We start from the raw sequence: 18,363 nt of genomic DNA, 5'->3' as shown, positions 1-18,363 counted from the left end.
GTTTTTCTCTTTATGAGAGTGTTGGAATACATAGTAAAGAATTTAGAAAAAAACATAGCAAGAGGAAGAAAATGAAAATCATTTCCAGTTCTACCTCCCAGGAATAAGCAATGTAAATATATTGGTTTATATTCTCTCTTTCCTTCACAATTTCAATGAAAAAAAGGTGTAGGAAAGTAGAAGTATTAGAAGTTATGGGTATTTGTATAATCTCAAGCTGGACATAAGATCCAGAAGCCATAAAAGAAAAAGTGACAAATTTCAAACTTCTCTGTGAAAGTCAAGAGGTAAACAACAAACTGGGCAAATACTTGCAATACATGAATCGGTAAATTTAAGATAATGAAATGAGTAGGCCATTCACAAAGAAAAAAATAAAGGTTTTTATATGAAAAGATGGTTAAATTTGAAATGAAAATTAAAGCAACATTTTTTTTTTCCTAGATTGGCAGAGATTAAGATTTGGTAAATCTGATGATGAGGGTCTTGAGAAACATACTCCCATACACTGTTCACTGGGTTAATTGATATTCTCTTTTTAGAGAGTAAGTTGACAATATATATAATCTCAAACATGTATCTCCTTTTACCCAGCAAGCCTCCTTTCTTAAACTTTATCCTGTAGAAATACGTATTCAGTGAGCAAAAATAGATGTAGAAGAAAGTTCATTGCAGCATTGTCTGTAAAACTGAAGACCAGAATCACCAAAATGCCATTGGTAGGGGGTTGGCCAGATATATTGTAGTCTGTGCACGCAGGGGACTCAGTTGTTGGAATGGGCAGGTCCATGTGACTGCGTGGAACGGTCTCTAAGACATAGTGTTTAAAGAAGAACAGTCAGTAAAATAATACTGTACGATCCAATTTGAGTTTTTGAAAATTGTATGTGTGTTTGGAACTTGCATGAAAAAAGTCTGAAATTATATTTGCCTCTTCTCACTATACCTCCCAAATTTAAGACTGTTCATGACAAGGATTATATTTGAGGGATGGGACTGTTGGGTTTTTTATCTTCTGTGTGTTTTGACATTTCTGCATTGTTTGAAATTTTACACTAAGCCATGTTTTGCCGTCAACCATCGTAAGACTAAGAAGAGGAGAAACCCTGTAGGAAGCACCTCCCTATCATACTGCTCGTCGTCAACCACTCCTTCTCCACTTGTACTTCAACAGCTGACCTCTCAGGAACCACACCGCTTCTTTGAGTTGTACCCCCTTAACTCTTGGACTTGAATGAATCAAAAGTGTTTATTAATATAATGGGCCTTTTCTCTCCCCAACTTTGTCTTGTTCAGATGAACTCTTTGCCAGCAGAGAGGATCCAGGAAATACAGAAGGCCATTGAACTTTTTTCAGTAGGTCAGGGACCTGCGAAAACCATGGAGGAGGCTAGCAAACGAAGCTACCAGTTCTGGGACACGCAGCCCGTCCCCAAACTGGGTATGTATTTGCTTTCTTCCCCAGGCGAAGGCGAAGGCAAAGGCAAAGGCAAGGGCAAGGGCGAGGGATGTGCCTCAGCCATGCTGAGGGTTCTATGCTGGATTTGTGAGGGAGGACGAGAGAGTTCTGTTGTTCCTTGGTGGTTGTTTTTAGAGGACAGTCTTTACAGTGCAGTTCAGAAAAGACTGTTGTTCAGGGACCTTATCATTTCACAGTAACACATACTGAGAACAAATAATGGTCCTTTTAGTCCATCATCATCCAGTCTAAATCTACAAAGAAAAACAGGGCATTGGCACGTGATGAGTGGGGATGTGTGCTCATGGACCTGTCTTCCCACATAGATTTTATGGAGAGACTTGTTTATCTGGGCAAGTGTTTAATCTGGAGTGGGCCAGTCCCCAGCCTCTTCCCCTTGTCTCTCAGACAGTGCGTGCTTAATAGATGCAAAATAATTTGACATTCTGCTTAACAGTGATAGTTTAATTCCACCTGGAATACCATATGCAGGTTTGGTCGGCACCTCTTTAAAAAGCTATGATGAGCTCTCAAAGGAGTGGGGCAGGTAGAAAATAAAAGGATTCTGGAAGAGACTGGCCGTAGCAGAGTTAGAGAGGCCTGCTGAGACTGAGCCACAGCTCACCTTGACGGCTGACTTCAGAGGGTGTTACTGACAGGACGTTTTTGCAGTGGGTTGCATCATGCCCCTAGACCCATTGCTAGCCCAGTTCCTATTTTCTATGTGACTGGGAAAGTAGGTATGTTGAAAAAACGTGTGTTAACAACAAACATGAGTGACCTTCAGGCTGTCCATGTTACTGCTCCCCTCCAGTGACACAGTGAGATTTGACAGTGTGTTTGGTGGGGAAGAGCGGGGTGAGGGCAGAATGAAAGCCTGGTGAGGGGAGAGGGGCAGCTGTGCCCAAGGAGAGTCGTCTACTCCAGAGTGTGCCCCTCCGGCCAGCAGGATGGACATTGCTTAAGAGCTTGTAGAAATGCAGAATCTCAAGCCCCAGACCTGCAGAATCAGAACGTGCAGGGGATTTGTGTCCACTCTGAAAGTTTGAGAAGCTCTGCTCTGGAGCAGATGCAGTTTGTAGACAGCTTAGTCGCAATCCAGAAGCAAGCTGAGACGTGACCCCCAGAGGGTGCAAAGCAAAGCAGTGCCTGGGTGGTTGTGAGTCGTGAATCAGCAGCAGGCTCTGTTCTAGAACCCTGCCCTCACCCATCCACCAGGTCTGTTGAGCTGTCCCGGTCAGCCAGGTCCCAGGCCACCGGCTAAGCCCTCCAGCGAGGCTTTGGGTCACAGCAACACTATTCTTAGGGTATTACAGGTAACGGGCCCCGACGACCACTCCCCCACGAAGCAGCAGGAAGAATCGGGAGCCACACGCTCCACCTCTGAGTGAATTTCACGAAGAGGCATCCGGGCTGGGGGGCTGCTGTGCACCTTGGCTGTTTTCAGATGGGGTTTTGGTTTGATTTTATTTTTCATTAAGAATTTGCAAATGGGTGACTTTGCTCCATTCTTCATAGACATGGAACCTGGTGAAGAGGCCAGTTGGGATTAATGGGCTTCTCTTCTGCTTTAGCTCATTTACTCGTTGATGTTTGCCTCAGTTTCTCCACCCGTATGTAGACAGTACTCCCGTTTTGTTCTCAGAAAGCTCGTGACAAAGCCACGCTATTGCTCACAGGGACCTGGACGGCCTCGGGAAGGTGGACTGAGGCTGTTGTTTCTTCTCGACGTGCCTTCTGGGCAGTGTGTGGTGTGGGGCTCGGTGGAAGAGTGATCACTCCAAGCTTCTGGCCAGTCTGCCTTTCAGGTCCGCGGTCAGTCAGGTCCAAATAAAGGATTCCTTTGTGTCTGTGAGTCAGCCCATAGAAAGTACCACATTATAGGCATCAGTTGGTCCACGTGGCTGAGGTGTCACCCCACTTCTGCTTCTGACTGTCCTTAGGGTAGAGTGATTTATAGCTTCTTGCTTTAATTTTTTCCACTTAACTGGGGGCTAATAATTGTGAGACTCAAGCATATCAAGTGTACTGTGTTTGCAGCACTCCCCAACTTGTGGTGAGAGATTGTATTTCACTCAAAAGACTTAGAATTCTTTAGGAGTTTAAAATCATCTGGGGCTTCCCTGGTAGCTCAGTGGTTAAGAATCCTCCTGCCAATGCAGGGGACACGGGTTCAAGCCCTGGTCCGGGAAGACCCCACATGCCGCGGAGCAGCTAAGCCCGTGCGCCACAACTACTGAGCCTGTGCTCCAGAGCTCATGAGCCACAACTACTGAGCCCGCGTGCCACAGCTACTGAAGCCTGCGTGCCTAGAGCCCATGCTCCGCAGCAAGAGAAGCCACCGCAATGAGAAGCCTGCGCACTGCAACGAAGAGTAGCCCCTGCTCTCTGCAACTGGAGAATGCCTGCACGTAGCAACGAAGACCCAACGCAGCCACAAATAAATAAATAAATGTATTTTTTTAAAAAAAATCATCCTAAGCTCACCATTGAAAGGAAGGCCTGTAAACAGCCAGTGTCTTCAGCTGTATAACAATTCTTTGTGCTCCCAGATCAACTTTTGATCTCCCTTTTCAGACCATGTCCTTCTTCTTTTTCAGTCACCCCTTTTCCTGCGCTAGTGGCGGGGTGAGGAATCCTTTTACTTTGCCTGACCTTAGTGGGGTGGAATCTGGCCACTGTTAGATTAGTTTAAAAAGTAACTCTCCTGAAGAAAGGGAGAAGGCGGACTCGTACTTGGTTGCCCCGGGCCCTGAGAGAGAAGCTTCCCCACTTTGTCCCTTGTCCTGCTCGTTTGGCTTAAGGTCTCCCAGATCTCATATTCTTTTCTCCCAAGTCCTTCACAGGTGCACTGTGGCGCTTAGTTTTGGATCTCGGTGTCGGAAGGCAGAGAGAGAATTTGGGGGTAGAGTGTACAGAAAGAAACCCGTTGAAAGTCCAGGGTTTCCTTTCAGAGTTCCCAGCGTCCTCCTCAGCTGCTCGCTGGCTCACGGTGGCCTAGAGACAGTTGGCTGCGTTCCTGCCATGCTCTGCAGAGCAGCCCACGCCAACTCAGCCAGAGGCGCTCAGGAGCCGTTAGAAGGTGGCAGGCAGGCCAGTCTCCACCGAGCAGCGCAGGCAGGAGCCCTGGGCCGCTCTCAGCTTTGCTGGCACCCCAGACCGCGAGTCTCTTCAAAGTGCTTCTGCTTTCTCAGTGTTTGCTCTAACTCTGCCTTGTCAGCTATGTCTTGCAGATGGCACACAGCCTTGAGATAACCTGTGAGAGCTGGTTTGTCAACACGTAGATTAAGACTTACCAATTGAATATTGTATAAAAGTTCACTCAGTAATGTCACTTGACAAGCACTTATTGAGTGCTCTTTGTAAAATTCAAATCTCAGGATGTCACTCCTCCCTCCCCTCCCCCTTAAAGACCCATTCAGGATGTCCCACAGCCTTGAGGATGAAGTCCAGCCTCGGCAGTAGCTCGCAGGGTCCTCCACGATTGGTCCCCGCTCTCCTCTTCAGCCTCCTCTCCTAGTTTCCTTCCTTCCCTCACTTCATCTCCAGGCCTTGACTGTGCTGTTCCCTCAGTGTACCCACCCTCCCTGCCCCACCCAGTCCACTCCTGCCTAATTCCTAATTATCCTTGAGATCACATCTTTAGGTATTTCTTCTGAGAGGTCTTTCCTGACCCCTCCCCCTCCTACCATACTTCATTGTCGTGGACTCTCATTATACTGAGTGACAGGTGCCTGCTTGCTTGTCTCTTTGGTACCCATGATGATGAGGACCTACGTCCATTTCATTCGCCAGCTCCTGCCCCAGAGCTGGAACATTCTAGGATTCTGTGAACACATGGTGAAGGCGCAAATGGAAATGCTTGGTGCGTGCAGGACCTAGTAACCAGCCTAAATGAAATGATTTGGCCTTGAGACTATTGTCATGTAGTGGCAAAGACCACCAGTGTCTTGTCCATGAAATCATTTAGGGGAAAAAAATGGATAAAAAAGTTCTGAAGTTTAAAAATGTCTTTTGGAGGGCTTCCCTGGTGGCGCAGTGGTTAAGAATCCGCCTGCCCGTGCAGGGGACATGGGTTCGAGCCCTGGTCCAGGGAGATCCCACATGCCGCGAAGCAACCTAAGCCTGTGCGCCACAGCTGCTGAGCTTGTGCTCTAGATCCCACGAGCCACAACCGCTGAGCCCGCGTGCCACAACTACTGAAGCCCGCGCACCTAGAGCCTGTGCACTGCAACAAGAGAAGCCACTGCAATGAGAAGCCCGCGCACCGCAACGAAGAGTAGCCCCTGCTCGCCGCAACTAGAGAAAGCTCGTGTGCAGCAATGAAGACCCAACACAGCCATAGATAGATAAGTGAAAACGTCTTTTGCAAAGGGTATAAGTTCAAAACAAGATAGGGAAAATTGATTAGCACCTAGACTAGAGTAAAAATCCTTGGTACTTTCCAAGGGTCCAGCCCTTGGCTTGGTAGGCTCAAAAAGTTATACGTGGCAGGGAATTGAAAGTGGATTGACTTATATTAAACCAATTCACAAGGGCTGCTTTATGAATTAATCAAAAGGCCAATTTCTAAACCAGGGAAAAAATATATATAACTGCTCTCCCAAGGAAACCTATTTGGGAGCAGCTTATAAATAAGAATTAGCTGGATTCTTCCCTGCTGTGTCCCCATTGTTGCCTGTACTTTGCAATTTGTGACCCTTAGCACGTTGGTAATGACTCATTTCTTGAATATTTCCCCAGAAGATGGTGCATCTTGTGAGGCCAGGGACCTTGTCTTTTCCCAGCTCTGTCCTGGTACGCCATGTCTGACTGGTGTTCAGTAAATGTGCCGGGCGAGAGTTAGATGGTCAGTCCTGATGGTGTTGTGCTCAGCTCATGGCTGGATGCAGCCGTTTCCACTACACCTGCCCCACAGATCCATGACTGGGAGGGTCCACAGCTTCCTGTTACACGTTAGAATGGTGTGTTTGGGCCAGGAGTCCGAATGTCAGTAAAAGCATGAACTGAGTGCCTAGAATGTACAGAGCCTTGTGCTGGGAGCCGTGTACTGAGTGGTCCCCTGAAAAGACTGTTTTCAAAATGTACTAAACATTTCATTCTTCTAAGTTGTGAACATGAATGAGCTCTGGATTGTAGAATCTGCCAGGGCCGAATAATTCCAGGGGCCAAAGTTAAGCGGCTGATTTGTCTGAGTTTATCAGATAGGTCTGATTTGGCTGGGGTTGGGAATCAGGGCTCTGTCTTCTCAGCACCCCCCTCACTTTCTATGTACTCCACAGGGGAAGGGTGTCTGTCCCGGGTGGAGATGTCCCATCAGAGGGTAACTTCCCGGCAGCGTGGTGTAGACTCAGTGATTCAGCCCGAAGGCGCTCACAGGGCTCTGTAAACACCGAGGGCCTGAGCTGGCAGCGGCAGTTAACTGGCCCACGTTGTTCAAAGCCAAGGCTGGCGGGGCCCAGAGTGAGCCTGGCGCCTGGACGCCATTGTCTAGCTCAGGAATAGGCCCAGTATGTTGTTGTTGCTGTTGACACAAAAGCGGCCTTGTTGCAGCTCCTTACAAATCCATCCAGGTCGATGGGCCTGGGCCAGGGCCATGACAGCACTCTACACCAACCAGGAGGCAGGGAGCCAAACTAGTCAAGATAAATGTTTGTCATTCAGGAACCAAAGGGAGATTTAAAAGAATGTCCAAGAAACCAACCACCTTGGATCCCACTGATTGTTCTTAAGTTTGGCCATGAATTGGCCCTCAGCTAGGGGCCAAGGGTAGCTGGAGAGATGGTCTGCAGTTGCCAAGAACAGAGTGTTCTTGAGATGGAGGGCTCCTAGGGATAGGAGGAATTTGCTGAGGTCAGTCTTTGAGCTGAGCCCCTTGCTTCCCTAGGAGGCCGAGGGTGAGGCTTATGGCTATGCTCTTCTTTCAGGGGAAGTCGTGAACACACATGGTCCCGTGGAACCTGACAAAGACAGCATCCGCCAGGAGCCCTACACGCTGCCCCAGGACTTTGCCTGGGATGCCTTGGACCTGGGGGACCGTGGTGTGGTGAGTAGGCCTGGGTGGGCCAGGAGTGTGGACCGGCTGCCACTTTCACGAACAGGCCTGCAGTCACATCGAGACGGCTTCTACTCAGGCCTTCCTCAAGGGCTGTCTTAAGAGTTGAGCCAAGCAGGTCTGAGCAGAGCCCCGACCCGTTGCCCCTGGGGTCTGCCCACGACTCCACATAAATAGCTCTTGGCTTCTCTGGCAGGTTGAGAGTTAACCCCTGCCACTCCCCAAGGCAGATACCTTTTCTTCATGCTTTCATTTTTCTTGTTCAATCCATTTATTCAGTCCCTTGTCTTAACAATGGAGTGGTTGGTTAGTTGGATGACATTCTTGGTCTGCCCCTTCATGTACTTAAGTCTGCCACTCTACCCTTGGTGGCTCAGTTTCCTATTAAGCACTAGGGTGCTTCTTCCAGGAGTCCCTGCCATGAAAAGGATTTGTGAGATTAAACATAATTTTTGGTAGTTTGCCTTGTCCTGAAAGGCTTGGAGCCCCAGGGTACTGGAGTTCGTCCCCACCCCTGGCAGAATACCTCTAAGGCAGCTCCTCCTCTCCGCAGCTGAAAGAACTCTACACCCTCCTGAATGAGAATTATGTGGAAGATGATGACAACATGTTCCGATTTGATTATTCTCCCGAATTTCTTTTGTGGTGAGTTGTAAGGGCTTTCTTATTAAGGTTCCAGAGCCAGGCATAGAGCAGAACAACGACAGGGCACCAGATTTTTGATCCCTGCTAAGAGCCATCCTTTTAATGACAAATTAGTATGCGATTTTTGAGTTTCTGCATCTGAAGGAGACTTGCTTCTCGTGGAGCTTAGAATCGAAACCTTATTTAAGACAGAATGACTGGGTGAGGGATTCCTTTATGGAATTGGTACCCAGAAGAAAAGATCATCTATTGTATAGTGACTTTATGTAAGAAGGGAGGGAGGGATGAGACCTAAGATTTAAAAGAAAAGAGGTCGTTTTCTATCCATTTCCTGAGCATGCTCAGTTGTATGAAAATGACCTCGCCTGGCTGGGCCACCCACCCTCCCGGGCCTCGTTTAATATCCGGGAAGGTAGAGGCATGAGGCCAGCACGGTGGGGGCCTGCCTGAAAGGGGAGGGAAAGGAAGACTGGCCAAGCGGAAAGAGAGGAGGTGATGGCGCTCTGGGGAGGTGGAGCCCAGAGCTCCAGAGGCTCCACAGTCAGCTCCCGACCATGGGACCCACTGGACTCGAAGCCAGGGAGGCCGGTGCTCCGACTCAGGCTGTCAGAGTAAGTGAGCACAAAGAAACCGGATCAGTATGAAATCTTCACTGTGACAGCCCTGGGTTGGATGAGCAAGTAGGCCAAGTGGACTGAGCAGAAAGAAAGAGCTGTGGCTCGATCCCATTGGTGTCCAGGAGGGTTTGGCCCTAAAGAGAATTAGGAGAATTGAGCTGTTCACCCCTACTCAGGGAGGTGGTAGCACGAGCTTAGAACTAGACTCGGCGGTGGAGCCCAGACAGTCCCCCAGGGCCGCTGGCGAGCAGCACCACGGCTACAGCCCCCGTCTCTCCTCTAGGGCTCTCCGGCCGCCTGGCTGGCTCCCCCAGTGGCACTGTGGGGTTCGAGTGGTCTCGAGTCGGAAACTGGTTGGGTTCATCAGCGCCATCCCGGCAAACATCCATATCTACGACACGTAAGCACCAGCGCCACTCCCACCCCCCGCATCCTCACCATCCTGCCTGGTCTGGGAAGGTGGCGGGGAAACACGCACATACTTTCCGTAGAAGAAAGAGGGAAGTTCCCACGAAGGGAGGAAACTTGGGTCATGGGAATAGAAATTCATCATAGGAACCACCTGTCTGGCTCTGAATTGTTGCTGGTGCTCTTGTCTGTGACCTGGGCTGGAAGGAGTCCACCCTGAGGGCCAGTGCACTCCCTGACCAGCAGTTCAGCATTTGCATTTGTGCCACTCACGATTGACACACTCAAGCCGCCGCTTCAGAAGTGGCGGGTGTGACTCACCACCACACTGCCACGGGGCCTTCAAGCTCTGCTCTTCATTTTCCCTGGAGATGTCAGAACCATCTACCACAGCCTTCTGGGCTTAGAGGCTGTGGATTCTTGGGGGAGTCAGAACCCCTGAAATCCTAGAATAACCCTTGACTTACTCTGTGGGGTTCCTGACGGCTAAAGGTGGGACCCCGCCAGCCTACTATTGGGGCTTCACCAGGGAGGTGCTATGGTGCCTCAAATGAAGGAGTTTGCTTGACTCCCACTTACCTTTGGAGGTAGAGTCCGTAGAGAGTGGGCCCCTTGCCTGGTGCAGCAGAGCAGGGCAGTGGGAGGGCGTCCGAGTCCCGACCGCTGAGCGCCGGCAGAGGCAGAACACAAGCCTGTGCTGAGGGCCCCGGTCTCTGCAGGGCGCTCCATGTGCTGGACAGGATTGCCTTGCCTGTTAAAAGCCCTGTCCCTGGGTTTTTTCCTTCCTCTTCAGAGAGAAGAAGATGGTAGAGATCAACTTCTTGTGTGTCCACAAGAAGCTGCGTTCCAAGAGGGTGGCTCCAGTCCTGATCCGTGAGATAACCCGGCGGGTGCACCTGGAGGGCATCTTCCAAGCTGTTTACACTGCCGGGGTCGTATTACCAAAGCCTGTTGGCACTTGCAGGTAAAAAAATCTCTTCTTTGCAGGGTCCTAGAAACGGCGACCTGCCCGCTCTAGTTTGAGGAGCTTGTGGCACCGTGAGTCACAGTTCTGCCCCTCAGCGTGTGCCCTAGAGCATCTCGCTGCTCTGGTGTCTGATGAGGGTGGTGGTCCCCACAGGAGCCGGGTGGGCACACGGGAGTGACTGGGAGGCTGTGGGAACAGCAGCCTGCACAGTGCGTGCCCTGCCCAAAGGGGTTAGGCTTTCTTAGGCCCCCTGATTCCTTCCGTTTGGAAATGGTGGGGGTCAGTCTGCTGGGGTTCTGTTCTCATTTTTAAGGATGAGGCCAAATCTGGATTTTTATGGTAAATGTCCTAAAGTTTTAAATGGTTGGCTCAATTTTGTTTTGAATATTATGTGGGCCGAAGAGAGCATGTCTGATCCCTGTGTGCACCAAGCACAACCTCTGCCTTCGAAAGTTCTTTGAAACAATTGAATACTCTGCCTTAAGAACTTCAAAAGTGAAAACACCATACACATGCTGGAAAGGAGGAGGCAGAGGCTAAACATTCAGAGAACTAGAAGTCTTTTCCATTGACTTGATTCCAGGAGTGGTGATCGCTGTTCCCAGACAAATACTGTTACAGAGGAGTGGCTTGTGAACTTGACAAAGAAAATATAGGAAGCGCTGTGGCCGCTCTGCACTCACTGTGGGGTGGTTGGAGATCTGGGGCGACGCCACTGGCTCAAGTGGGGCCCGACGGCTCTCTTACGCCACCTGCCGGCCATCTTGAGATCCCCGTGCAATTGTCCTTTTTTTTTTTTTTTTTAAATATTTATTTGGTTGTGCTGGTTCTTAGTTGCGGCACGTGGGCTTCTTAGTTGCGGCATGCGAACTGTTAGTTGCAGCGTGCTGGGTTGGAGGGGGCTCTTACCAGAAAAGCAACTCAACCCGTAGTTTCCGGGTTCCTAGCCTTTCCATCCTGTCGTTCTGTTATCTGTAGCAAGGTTTTTATTTTAGTTGGACTTCCTCTGTTCTCCTGAGCCTACACCTGGGCTAGTTTCTCTGCCATCTGTTGGCAGACTCAGAGAATACCTATTCCGTGTAATTTTAGCCTAAGTGAAGCATAATGGAGAGAGGAATCCACTCACTGGTATGCAGCACATCCCAGGACCCAGCGGAAATGAGCCACAGAGCATCTGCTGCTCCCTCTGCCGAGTCAGGTGGAGGAGAGGTGGCTTGAGTTTGTGAGGGGAGCCCAGATTTCCAGTCCCAGTCTTCCCGCCCAGATTTTGCTGCCGAAGGACTAGGCAGCCTGCAGTGAGCTGATTTTCTCCTCTGGGCCTCGGTTTGCCTAGTTTGCCAGTGAGACAGATGCTCCTTGTTCTCCTGTTGTGCCTGTCTTCAGGAGCCTAATGGATCTTAAAATCCCTTCTCTTCCCTCAGAGCTCTTCCGGGCAGTGTCAGCACAGTTATTGGATGCCTGCTGATCAGAGGGCTGCCCGCCTGGACTCATCAGCCACCAAACTGGATTAATCGCCCTGGGATTGGGCTGATCCACCCCTGGATTGGGGTCATTAGTGCCCTGCTTTGAGAGCCCGCTGCAGCATAGTTAGGCACTGCCCAGGAAACAAGCTTAGGGAGCCATGATGAGTGTCCCCTTGGGCCACTGGAGAGCGTTCTTAAAGTGTAGCAGCTGGAAGAATGTCTTTGGATCTCCCCGCCTGTGGGTGAGAACCCCAGCATGGCTGCTTTTTCAGTCCAGGATTTGAGGTGTCATTTTGGGAGCTACCATGTAGAAACAAGGTCACTAAGTGTTCCCTAGAGACATCAGGATTAACAAGGAATTATGGCAGCCAGAGGTCCTGGAACTGCAGTTTTTAATTAATTAATTTATTTATTTTTGGCTGCTTTGGGTCTTCGTTGCTGTGCTCAGGCTTTCTTTAGTTGTGGCCAGCTGGGGCTACTGTTCGTTGCAGTGTGCGGGCTTCTCATTGCAGTGGCTTCTCCTGTTGCGGAGCACGGGCTCTAGGTGCACGGGCTTCAGTAGTTGTGGTGCCAGGGCTCAGTAGTTGTGGCGCACGGGCTTAGTTGCTCCGTGGCATGTGGGATCTTTCCGGACCAGGGCTCAAACCCATGTCCCCTGCATTGGCAGGCGGATGCTTAACCACTGTGCCACCAGGGAAGTCCCCTGGAACTGCAGGGTTTTTTTTGTTTTTTTGCGGTATGCGGGCCTCTCACTGTTGTGGCCTCTCCCGTTGTGGAGCACAGGCTCCAGACGCGCAGGCTCAGCGGCCATGGCTCACGTGCCTAGCCACTCCGCGGCGTGTGGGATCTTCCCGGACCGGGGCACGAACCCATGTCCCCTGCATTGGCAGGCGGACTCTCAACCACTGCACCACCAGGGAAGCCTGGAACTGCAGTTTTAAAAGCAATTCCTGTCCCCAATAAAGATGTTAAAAAAAAAAAAAAAAAAAAGGCAATTCCTGAACACCTGAAACTAACACAACATTGTTAATCAACTATACTCTGATATAAAATTAAAAAAAAAAAAAAGAAGAAGAAGAAGCAATTCCTGCATTAGGAAGCAGTTGTGTCGGGCAGTGACTGAGGTATATAAACTAACTCTACCCTGATTTCAGATTCGGCTGACCCCACCTTTGTGTATTAAGCCTTTGGGAATGTTCCCTCAGCCCCAGTATTTACTCTGGAGCATCACATGGGTTCATTCCACTGAAGCATTTTCTAAGGAGAAGCAGCTGTGGGGTGGGATTCTGGCATGAGATTAAATCCTGGGAGTTCTGTGCTTTTCTTCTGAATTTTACTTGCAGCAGTGTCCTGCCAGGGGCAGTACTGGGGTAGTGGTGTCCAAGTGGATAGGCAAGGCGGGCATCCAGTGTAGGCTCTGCCAGGCCCGGGCTTCCATGTTGCCTGTGGCTGGGAGGCTGTCTGTGAAGTGCTCTAAGTCTATAGGAGAGTGAGCGGTGTAGGAAGAGATGAGCTGCAGTTCAGTGGGAAAAGGTTGTGAGGCTCGGAGGAGAGGGGCCAAGACAGGCTTTACTGAGGCCCAGGCGTAGCACTGGGCTGGGCCTACCCCAGCACATACATGGGGTGGTCAGGGTTTCTCCATCATGGCACCATTGACATTTTGGGTTGGGTAATTTTTTTTTTTTTAATAAACAAATTTATTTATTTATTTTTGGCTGCGTTGGGTTTTCGTTGCTGCATGCGGGCCTTCTTTAGTTGCGGTGAGCAGGGGCTACTCTTCATTGCGGTGCGCAGGCTTCTCATTGCGGTGGCTTCTCTTGTTGTGGCGCACGGGCTCTAGGTGCGTGGGCTCCAGAGCGCAGGCTCGGTAGTCGTGGCGCACGGGCTCGGCTGCTTCGCGGCATGTGGGATCTTCCCGCACCAGGGCTCGAACCCGTGTCCCCTGCATTGGTAGGCGGATTCTTAACCACTGCGCCACCAGGAAGTCCCTGGGTTGGGTAATTCTTCATCACGGAGACCGTCCTGTGCGTTGTAGGATGTTTAGCAGCATCCCTGGCTTCTACCCACTAGATGCCATAGCACCCCTCCCTCTAGTTGTGACGACCAAAAATGTCTCTGAATATTGTCAAATGTCCCCTGGGGACAAAATTGCTCCTGTTGAGAGCCACTGGGCTAGAGAGACAGAAGATCACAGCCAGAACAGCCACTGGTCCCGAGGGTGGAAGGTCTTGTGTTCTGTGTTAGGGAGTTTGGAACAGGGAGGGATGTGACGGGCTGTGTTTTCTTAGGAAGCTGGCCTGGGCCATGTGGATAAGAGATTGATGCAGCCTTAGTCAAGGATGGCAGCCTTAACCACGAGGGAAAGGGCCAAAGACACTGCAGGGGCAGGACTTGTGCCGGAGTGGATGTGGACAGTGGGTGAGAGGGAGCTGCCTGGGATAACTGAGGAGTCTCTCTTGAGGGCCTGGGTGGATAGACTCAGGGTCGGGGTAGGAAGGGAGACAGTGTGAGGTTTTTGGTTCATGTAGGACTTGAGAGGGAGCCAAGGTGCTCATGGTCAGCACATCTGATGCTCTCTGGTTCTTTCTTCCAGACTCCCAAGACAGCTGGGCTGCGACCAATGGAAAAAAAGGACATTGCAGTAGTGCACAAGCTCCTCACCCAGTACCTGAAGCAGTTTCACCTCACGCCAGTCATGAGCCAAGAGGAGGTGGAACACTGGTTCTACCCCCAGGAGAATATCATCGACACTTTTGTGGTGGAGGTGAGTGGGGAGGCGTGTTCTGGGCCTCTGCCCCGTTGGCGGGGAGGCGTCCTCCCTAAGTGGCTGGAGTCCCCAGCCTCGGTGACTGAAGAGCGATTGATGGGAGTGTTGGCACCCTAGACTTCCTTGACCATCCGTGCTTGGTCCCCACTAAAGACAGGAAGTTGTAGCTTGCGTTGGCTAAGATGAGCCCTTGGGGACCTGGTGTGAGCCCTTCCTCTCCCCCTCCCCCACCCCCACTGGTGACTCCCAGTAGAGAGAGCTGAGCCCCTCTCGCTCAGGTGAGCCTTCGACTCCCTGGCCTGTCCCCACTTGGTCTGGTGCCAGCCAGGTGTGCTGGGTTCTGGGAGCTGTGAGAAGGCCCTGGCACCACAGGCGGGGAAGGATCATGGCAGGTTCAGCCCATAGCCCCCACTGGATTTTCCTTCCAGCTCTGTCCTCATGTTGCCCCGGCCATGTGTTTTCTCCTCCATGCATATCCTGTTTCAGTTTCCACCCATTCATCTAGAGCGGCAGAGCTGCCTGAGGTGGTGGAGTGCAGTAGAAAACATTTTATTCCCAGGTTGCAGGAACCCTGTGCCCATGTGACACTGCCTTCTTCCTATTGTCTGCCCTTCAGAATGCAAACGGTGAGGTGACCGATTTCCTGAGCTTTTATACACTTCCGTCCACCATCATGAATCACCCGACCCATAAGAGTCTAAAGGCCGCTTATTCTTTCTACAACGTTCACACCCAGACCCCTCTTCTAGACCTCATGAGCGACGCCCTCGTTCTCGCCAAAATGGTGAGCAGATCAGAGGGAAGGGGCCGTGGGGCGGTGGTGAGCACGGCTCGCAGGTAGCTGCCCACAGGCTGGGGGCTTTGAGGCCTCCTCCCCCTCGTGCTCCACCAGCCTAGCACTTTTCAGCCAGCAGCTCAAAACTAGGAAGGAGCAAGGAGCGCCTACACTAAGTGAAGGCATTGAACTCCTTCTGATTTATTTCAGTGAGTTTTGTTCTCACGGTAGGCACTGCCAAGGAGCCTGAATAGCCAGGCCTGCTGGGGGAGTAGAGGTGTTCTCCTTACGACCTCCCCAGTGTGGGAATGGGGAGATTGGTGTCTTTTGCGGTGAGTCATTGGAGCGGCTGACAGTAGAGCATGGGGGGAGGGGCCTGGGCTTCTCTTACACTGGAGAGGTCTCCAGGCAGTCCTGCCCCATGGGTTCTGCCTGCGCCTGGCCCAGCCCACTGTGTGCCAGCTGAACAATGACAGGCCAGTCGCTGCCCTGGGAGAGCTTCTGATCAAGTTGGTGAGATTTAGGAAGTGTCTGTTGCAGCCTCAAAGCAGCATATCAAATGTCATAAAATCCCTCGGTGCACAGAGGCCTCGGAGTTGGAATGTCAGGGAGTGAGGGAGCAGTGCAAATGCCCAGTGGCTCATGGGAGTCAGCTTTTCAGAGGAAAAGGTTCAGGGCTTGGTCTCCAGAGAGGGCTGTGGAAATTACGAGAGTGTTTCAGGGAAGTGTAACAAGGAACAGTGGGAGCGGTGGCCTGGACACTGAGTACACAAGTGTGTACTGAGGCGCACGCCGAGGAGAGGCCGGGCAGGGTGCTCAGAGCATCGTAAGAACCACCCCCAGGGAGCGGGGTGCTGGCCGCAGTCTGGATGTAACATGGAAGCAGCAGGAGCTTCTGAAGGAAGATTGCTCCCCTGGCCGCCTGTGGATGGTTTTGATATGATAGAAAAGGGCAGGAAGGTGAGGTAGCTTTCTCCTGTCTTCACCTGTTCTTGTCTCCCTGCTGCCATGCAGAAAGGGTTTGACGTATTCAATGCACTGGATCTCATGGAGAACAAAACCTTCCTGGAGAAGCTCAAGTTTGGCATAGGGGACGGCAACCTACAGTATTACCTTTACAATTGGAAGTGCCCCAGCATGGGGGCAGAGAAGGTACGTACGCGCTAGGTGCCGCCTCCCACCGAGCTCCCTCGCGGTCAGGCCCACGGCTGGGCCTGTGTGGGTCAGGGAATTGGCGTCTCCGACGGAACCAGGACCTCGGGTCTGGGATCCAGCATCAGTCTGGATCCTTGAAAAGTCCCTCCCTCTGGTGACCAGAGTAGGAGGGTCCGTATTCTCCTTTCAGCAGCTGATGTGAGGGTGGCAGAGGGCATGGGCCCTAGAGCCGCGCAGAAGCAGGAAGGTTGTCTCCAGCCTCTCCTCCCACCCGGTGAGCTGCCGCATCCAACTGGGGGCAGGGCTTCAGGACCGTCCAAGGACACTGTGCGAGTCGCGTGCCCCCTGTCAGGCAGGAAGGGAGAGTCTGAGGCCCTGAGGGGGTTTTCCTCTGCTGGGCTGCTGCCCTTATCCCAGTGTGGCCCTCCCTCCTCCGCCAGCTCCAAAAGGCGGCTCGGGGCCATGGGGGTAGCTGGCGTTTACGGGATGACTGACAGGTGAGGGCAGCCTTGTGCCCAGTAGTCCTCAGGCTGCCGCAGCTGCTGTCATTAGAAGATCTGGTGTATGAAGCATCGGAGGAGGTTGGGGGAGAGCCCCAGGCTCGCTGTGAGCCTGCTCACTGAGCACGGTGGCGCTCTGCGGGCTCCACCCGTCATTGGGACTGCAGGACTGGGCGGGGGAGTGGGAGAGGCTTTGGACAGCTGTCACCTCAACTCTGCCTCTCCCTCCTTGGCTCTCCTAGGTTGGGCTGGTGTTACAGTAACCAGTTGCCAGTGAGATTCTGGATAAAGCCACTGAGAATTCAAACCAGGAAATGGAGCCCCACCACTTGTTGGTCCAGTTTTCACAAACGTGAGAATCCCTGGCAAAGGGACCAGAACTGAACTGGCTTTACAAACCGCCACTGAACTTGATGACTGTATTGCAGTGGCGCAGGCTGCGTGGTGTCACCTCTGGCCGTGTCTCTGGTGTCCCTGTTTTCCAGTTAATCAGATCGTTATGCAGCCGTGACCGAGGGAATGTAACTGCTGAAGACTAGCTCGCGATTGGCGCATCGTGGGGTTAACGGGTGGATAATAAACGTATATATATATTATATATATATAAAGATTTTAAATATCGTTCATGTTCCAAATGTACCAGGGTGTTTGGTCTCTAATGAAAAACTGAATCCAGATCATTCCTCAAAATTAGAATCTCAGGCCAGTGCCAGACAAACACGTTGGTACAGTGAATGGTTTCCTTCTGAAAGCAGGCATTGGCTTTTCTTGGGGGAGCAGGAGAAAGAGGATGTGGGGGATATTATCCAGTTCCCCTCTGAATCAGCTGGAATACTGGCTTCGAGAAGGCGGGCTGGGGTGGAAGGGCTGTGCAAGCTTTGGGGAGAGCTCGGCTCTCTTAGAACGGCAGGTGGAGCCCTGGCTGGGGCTGACTCAACTCGGAGCTTTTCCTGCAGGGGCCGCGCCTTTTCTGCATCCTGAACCTGGGCAGCGGGGATGAGCTGTGGAAGCGGGTTTCGTGAATCAAGTCCCTCTTGCAATCCTCTCGGCCTGCTCCCTGTAGGAAGTCATCCTGCCAACTGAGTTTTAAATCAGGGCTCATTAGCCAGCTGTTGCCAACCGTATGTTACGGGGATCAGTCCCCTGTGAGATGATGTTTTTCCACTGCCTGGTGTGACTGGCAGTTTGAAGGGGACCTTTGACCTCCTTGTAGCATCTGGATCGTTGTGGAGACCACATCAGCGCAAATCCTGCTTAGCTCATCTTAGAGCAAAGAGCCAGGAGGACCCTGATGCCCCCAGGGTGGTTGGGCAAGGATGGCGTGGGGCCGATGATACCCAGACCTCCAGCCACCAGCCCTTGGCCTGTGCCTTCCAACCCATTAGCCATCTCTCATGCTCCTTTCCGAGACACACAGCCTGCGAGTAGCGGCAAGGAGTGGTGGCTAGACGCTGATCTGGACTTGGCGACAGAAATGATTTCCTGTTGTCGTTGTCTGAGTCTGATTTTCACTGATGGTGTTTTGTGGATTTTTGTGGTGGTGGTGACGGTT

At 51.5% G+C, this 18,363-nt stretch overlaps 1 protein-coding gene across 1 annotated transcript in view; it reads left to right on the top strand.

Moving 5' to 3' along the window:
• The window catches only part of NMT1 (N-myristoyltransferase 1), a 30,217-nt gene extending 12,808 nt beyond the window's left edge, over positions 1-17,409 (top strand). The window contains exons 3-12 of the mRNA XM_024760776.1: positions 1,297-1,441; positions 7,387-7,505; positions 8,068-8,159; positions 9,060-9,176; positions 9,978-10,148; positions 10,305-10,311; positions 14,091-14,378; positions 14,998-15,165; positions 16,171-16,308; positions 17,054-17,409. Of these exons, the coding sequence (XP_024616544.1) occupies positions 1,297-1,441; positions 7,387-7,505; positions 8,068-8,159; positions 9,060-9,176; positions 9,978-10,148; positions 10,305-10,311; positions 14,091-14,378; positions 14,998-15,165; positions 16,171-16,308; positions 17,054-17,074 (1,266 nt within the window). The 3' untranslated portion in view covers positions 17,075-17,409. The remainder of the gene's footprint in view (positions 1-1,296; positions 1,442-7,386; positions 7,506-8,067; positions 8,160-9,059; positions 9,177-9,977; positions 10,149-10,304; positions 10,312-14,090; positions 14,379-14,997; positions 15,166-16,170; positions 16,309-17,053) is intronic.
• Positions 17,410-18,363: the final 954 nt, after the last annotated feature.

Source organism: Neophocaena asiaeorientalis, unplaced genomic scaffold, assembly GCF_003031525.2.
Source record: "Neophocaena asiaeorientalis asiaeorientalis breed wild unplaced genomic scaffold, Neophocaena_asiaeorientalis_V1.1 scaffold30, whole genome shotgun sequence".
NCBI lineage: Eukaryota > Metazoa > Chordata > Mammalia > Artiodactyla > Phocoenidae > Neophocaena > Neophocaena asiaeorientalis.
Note: the sequence above shows the minus strand (reverse complement) of the source record. Positions and strands in the feature narration are given on the sequence as shown.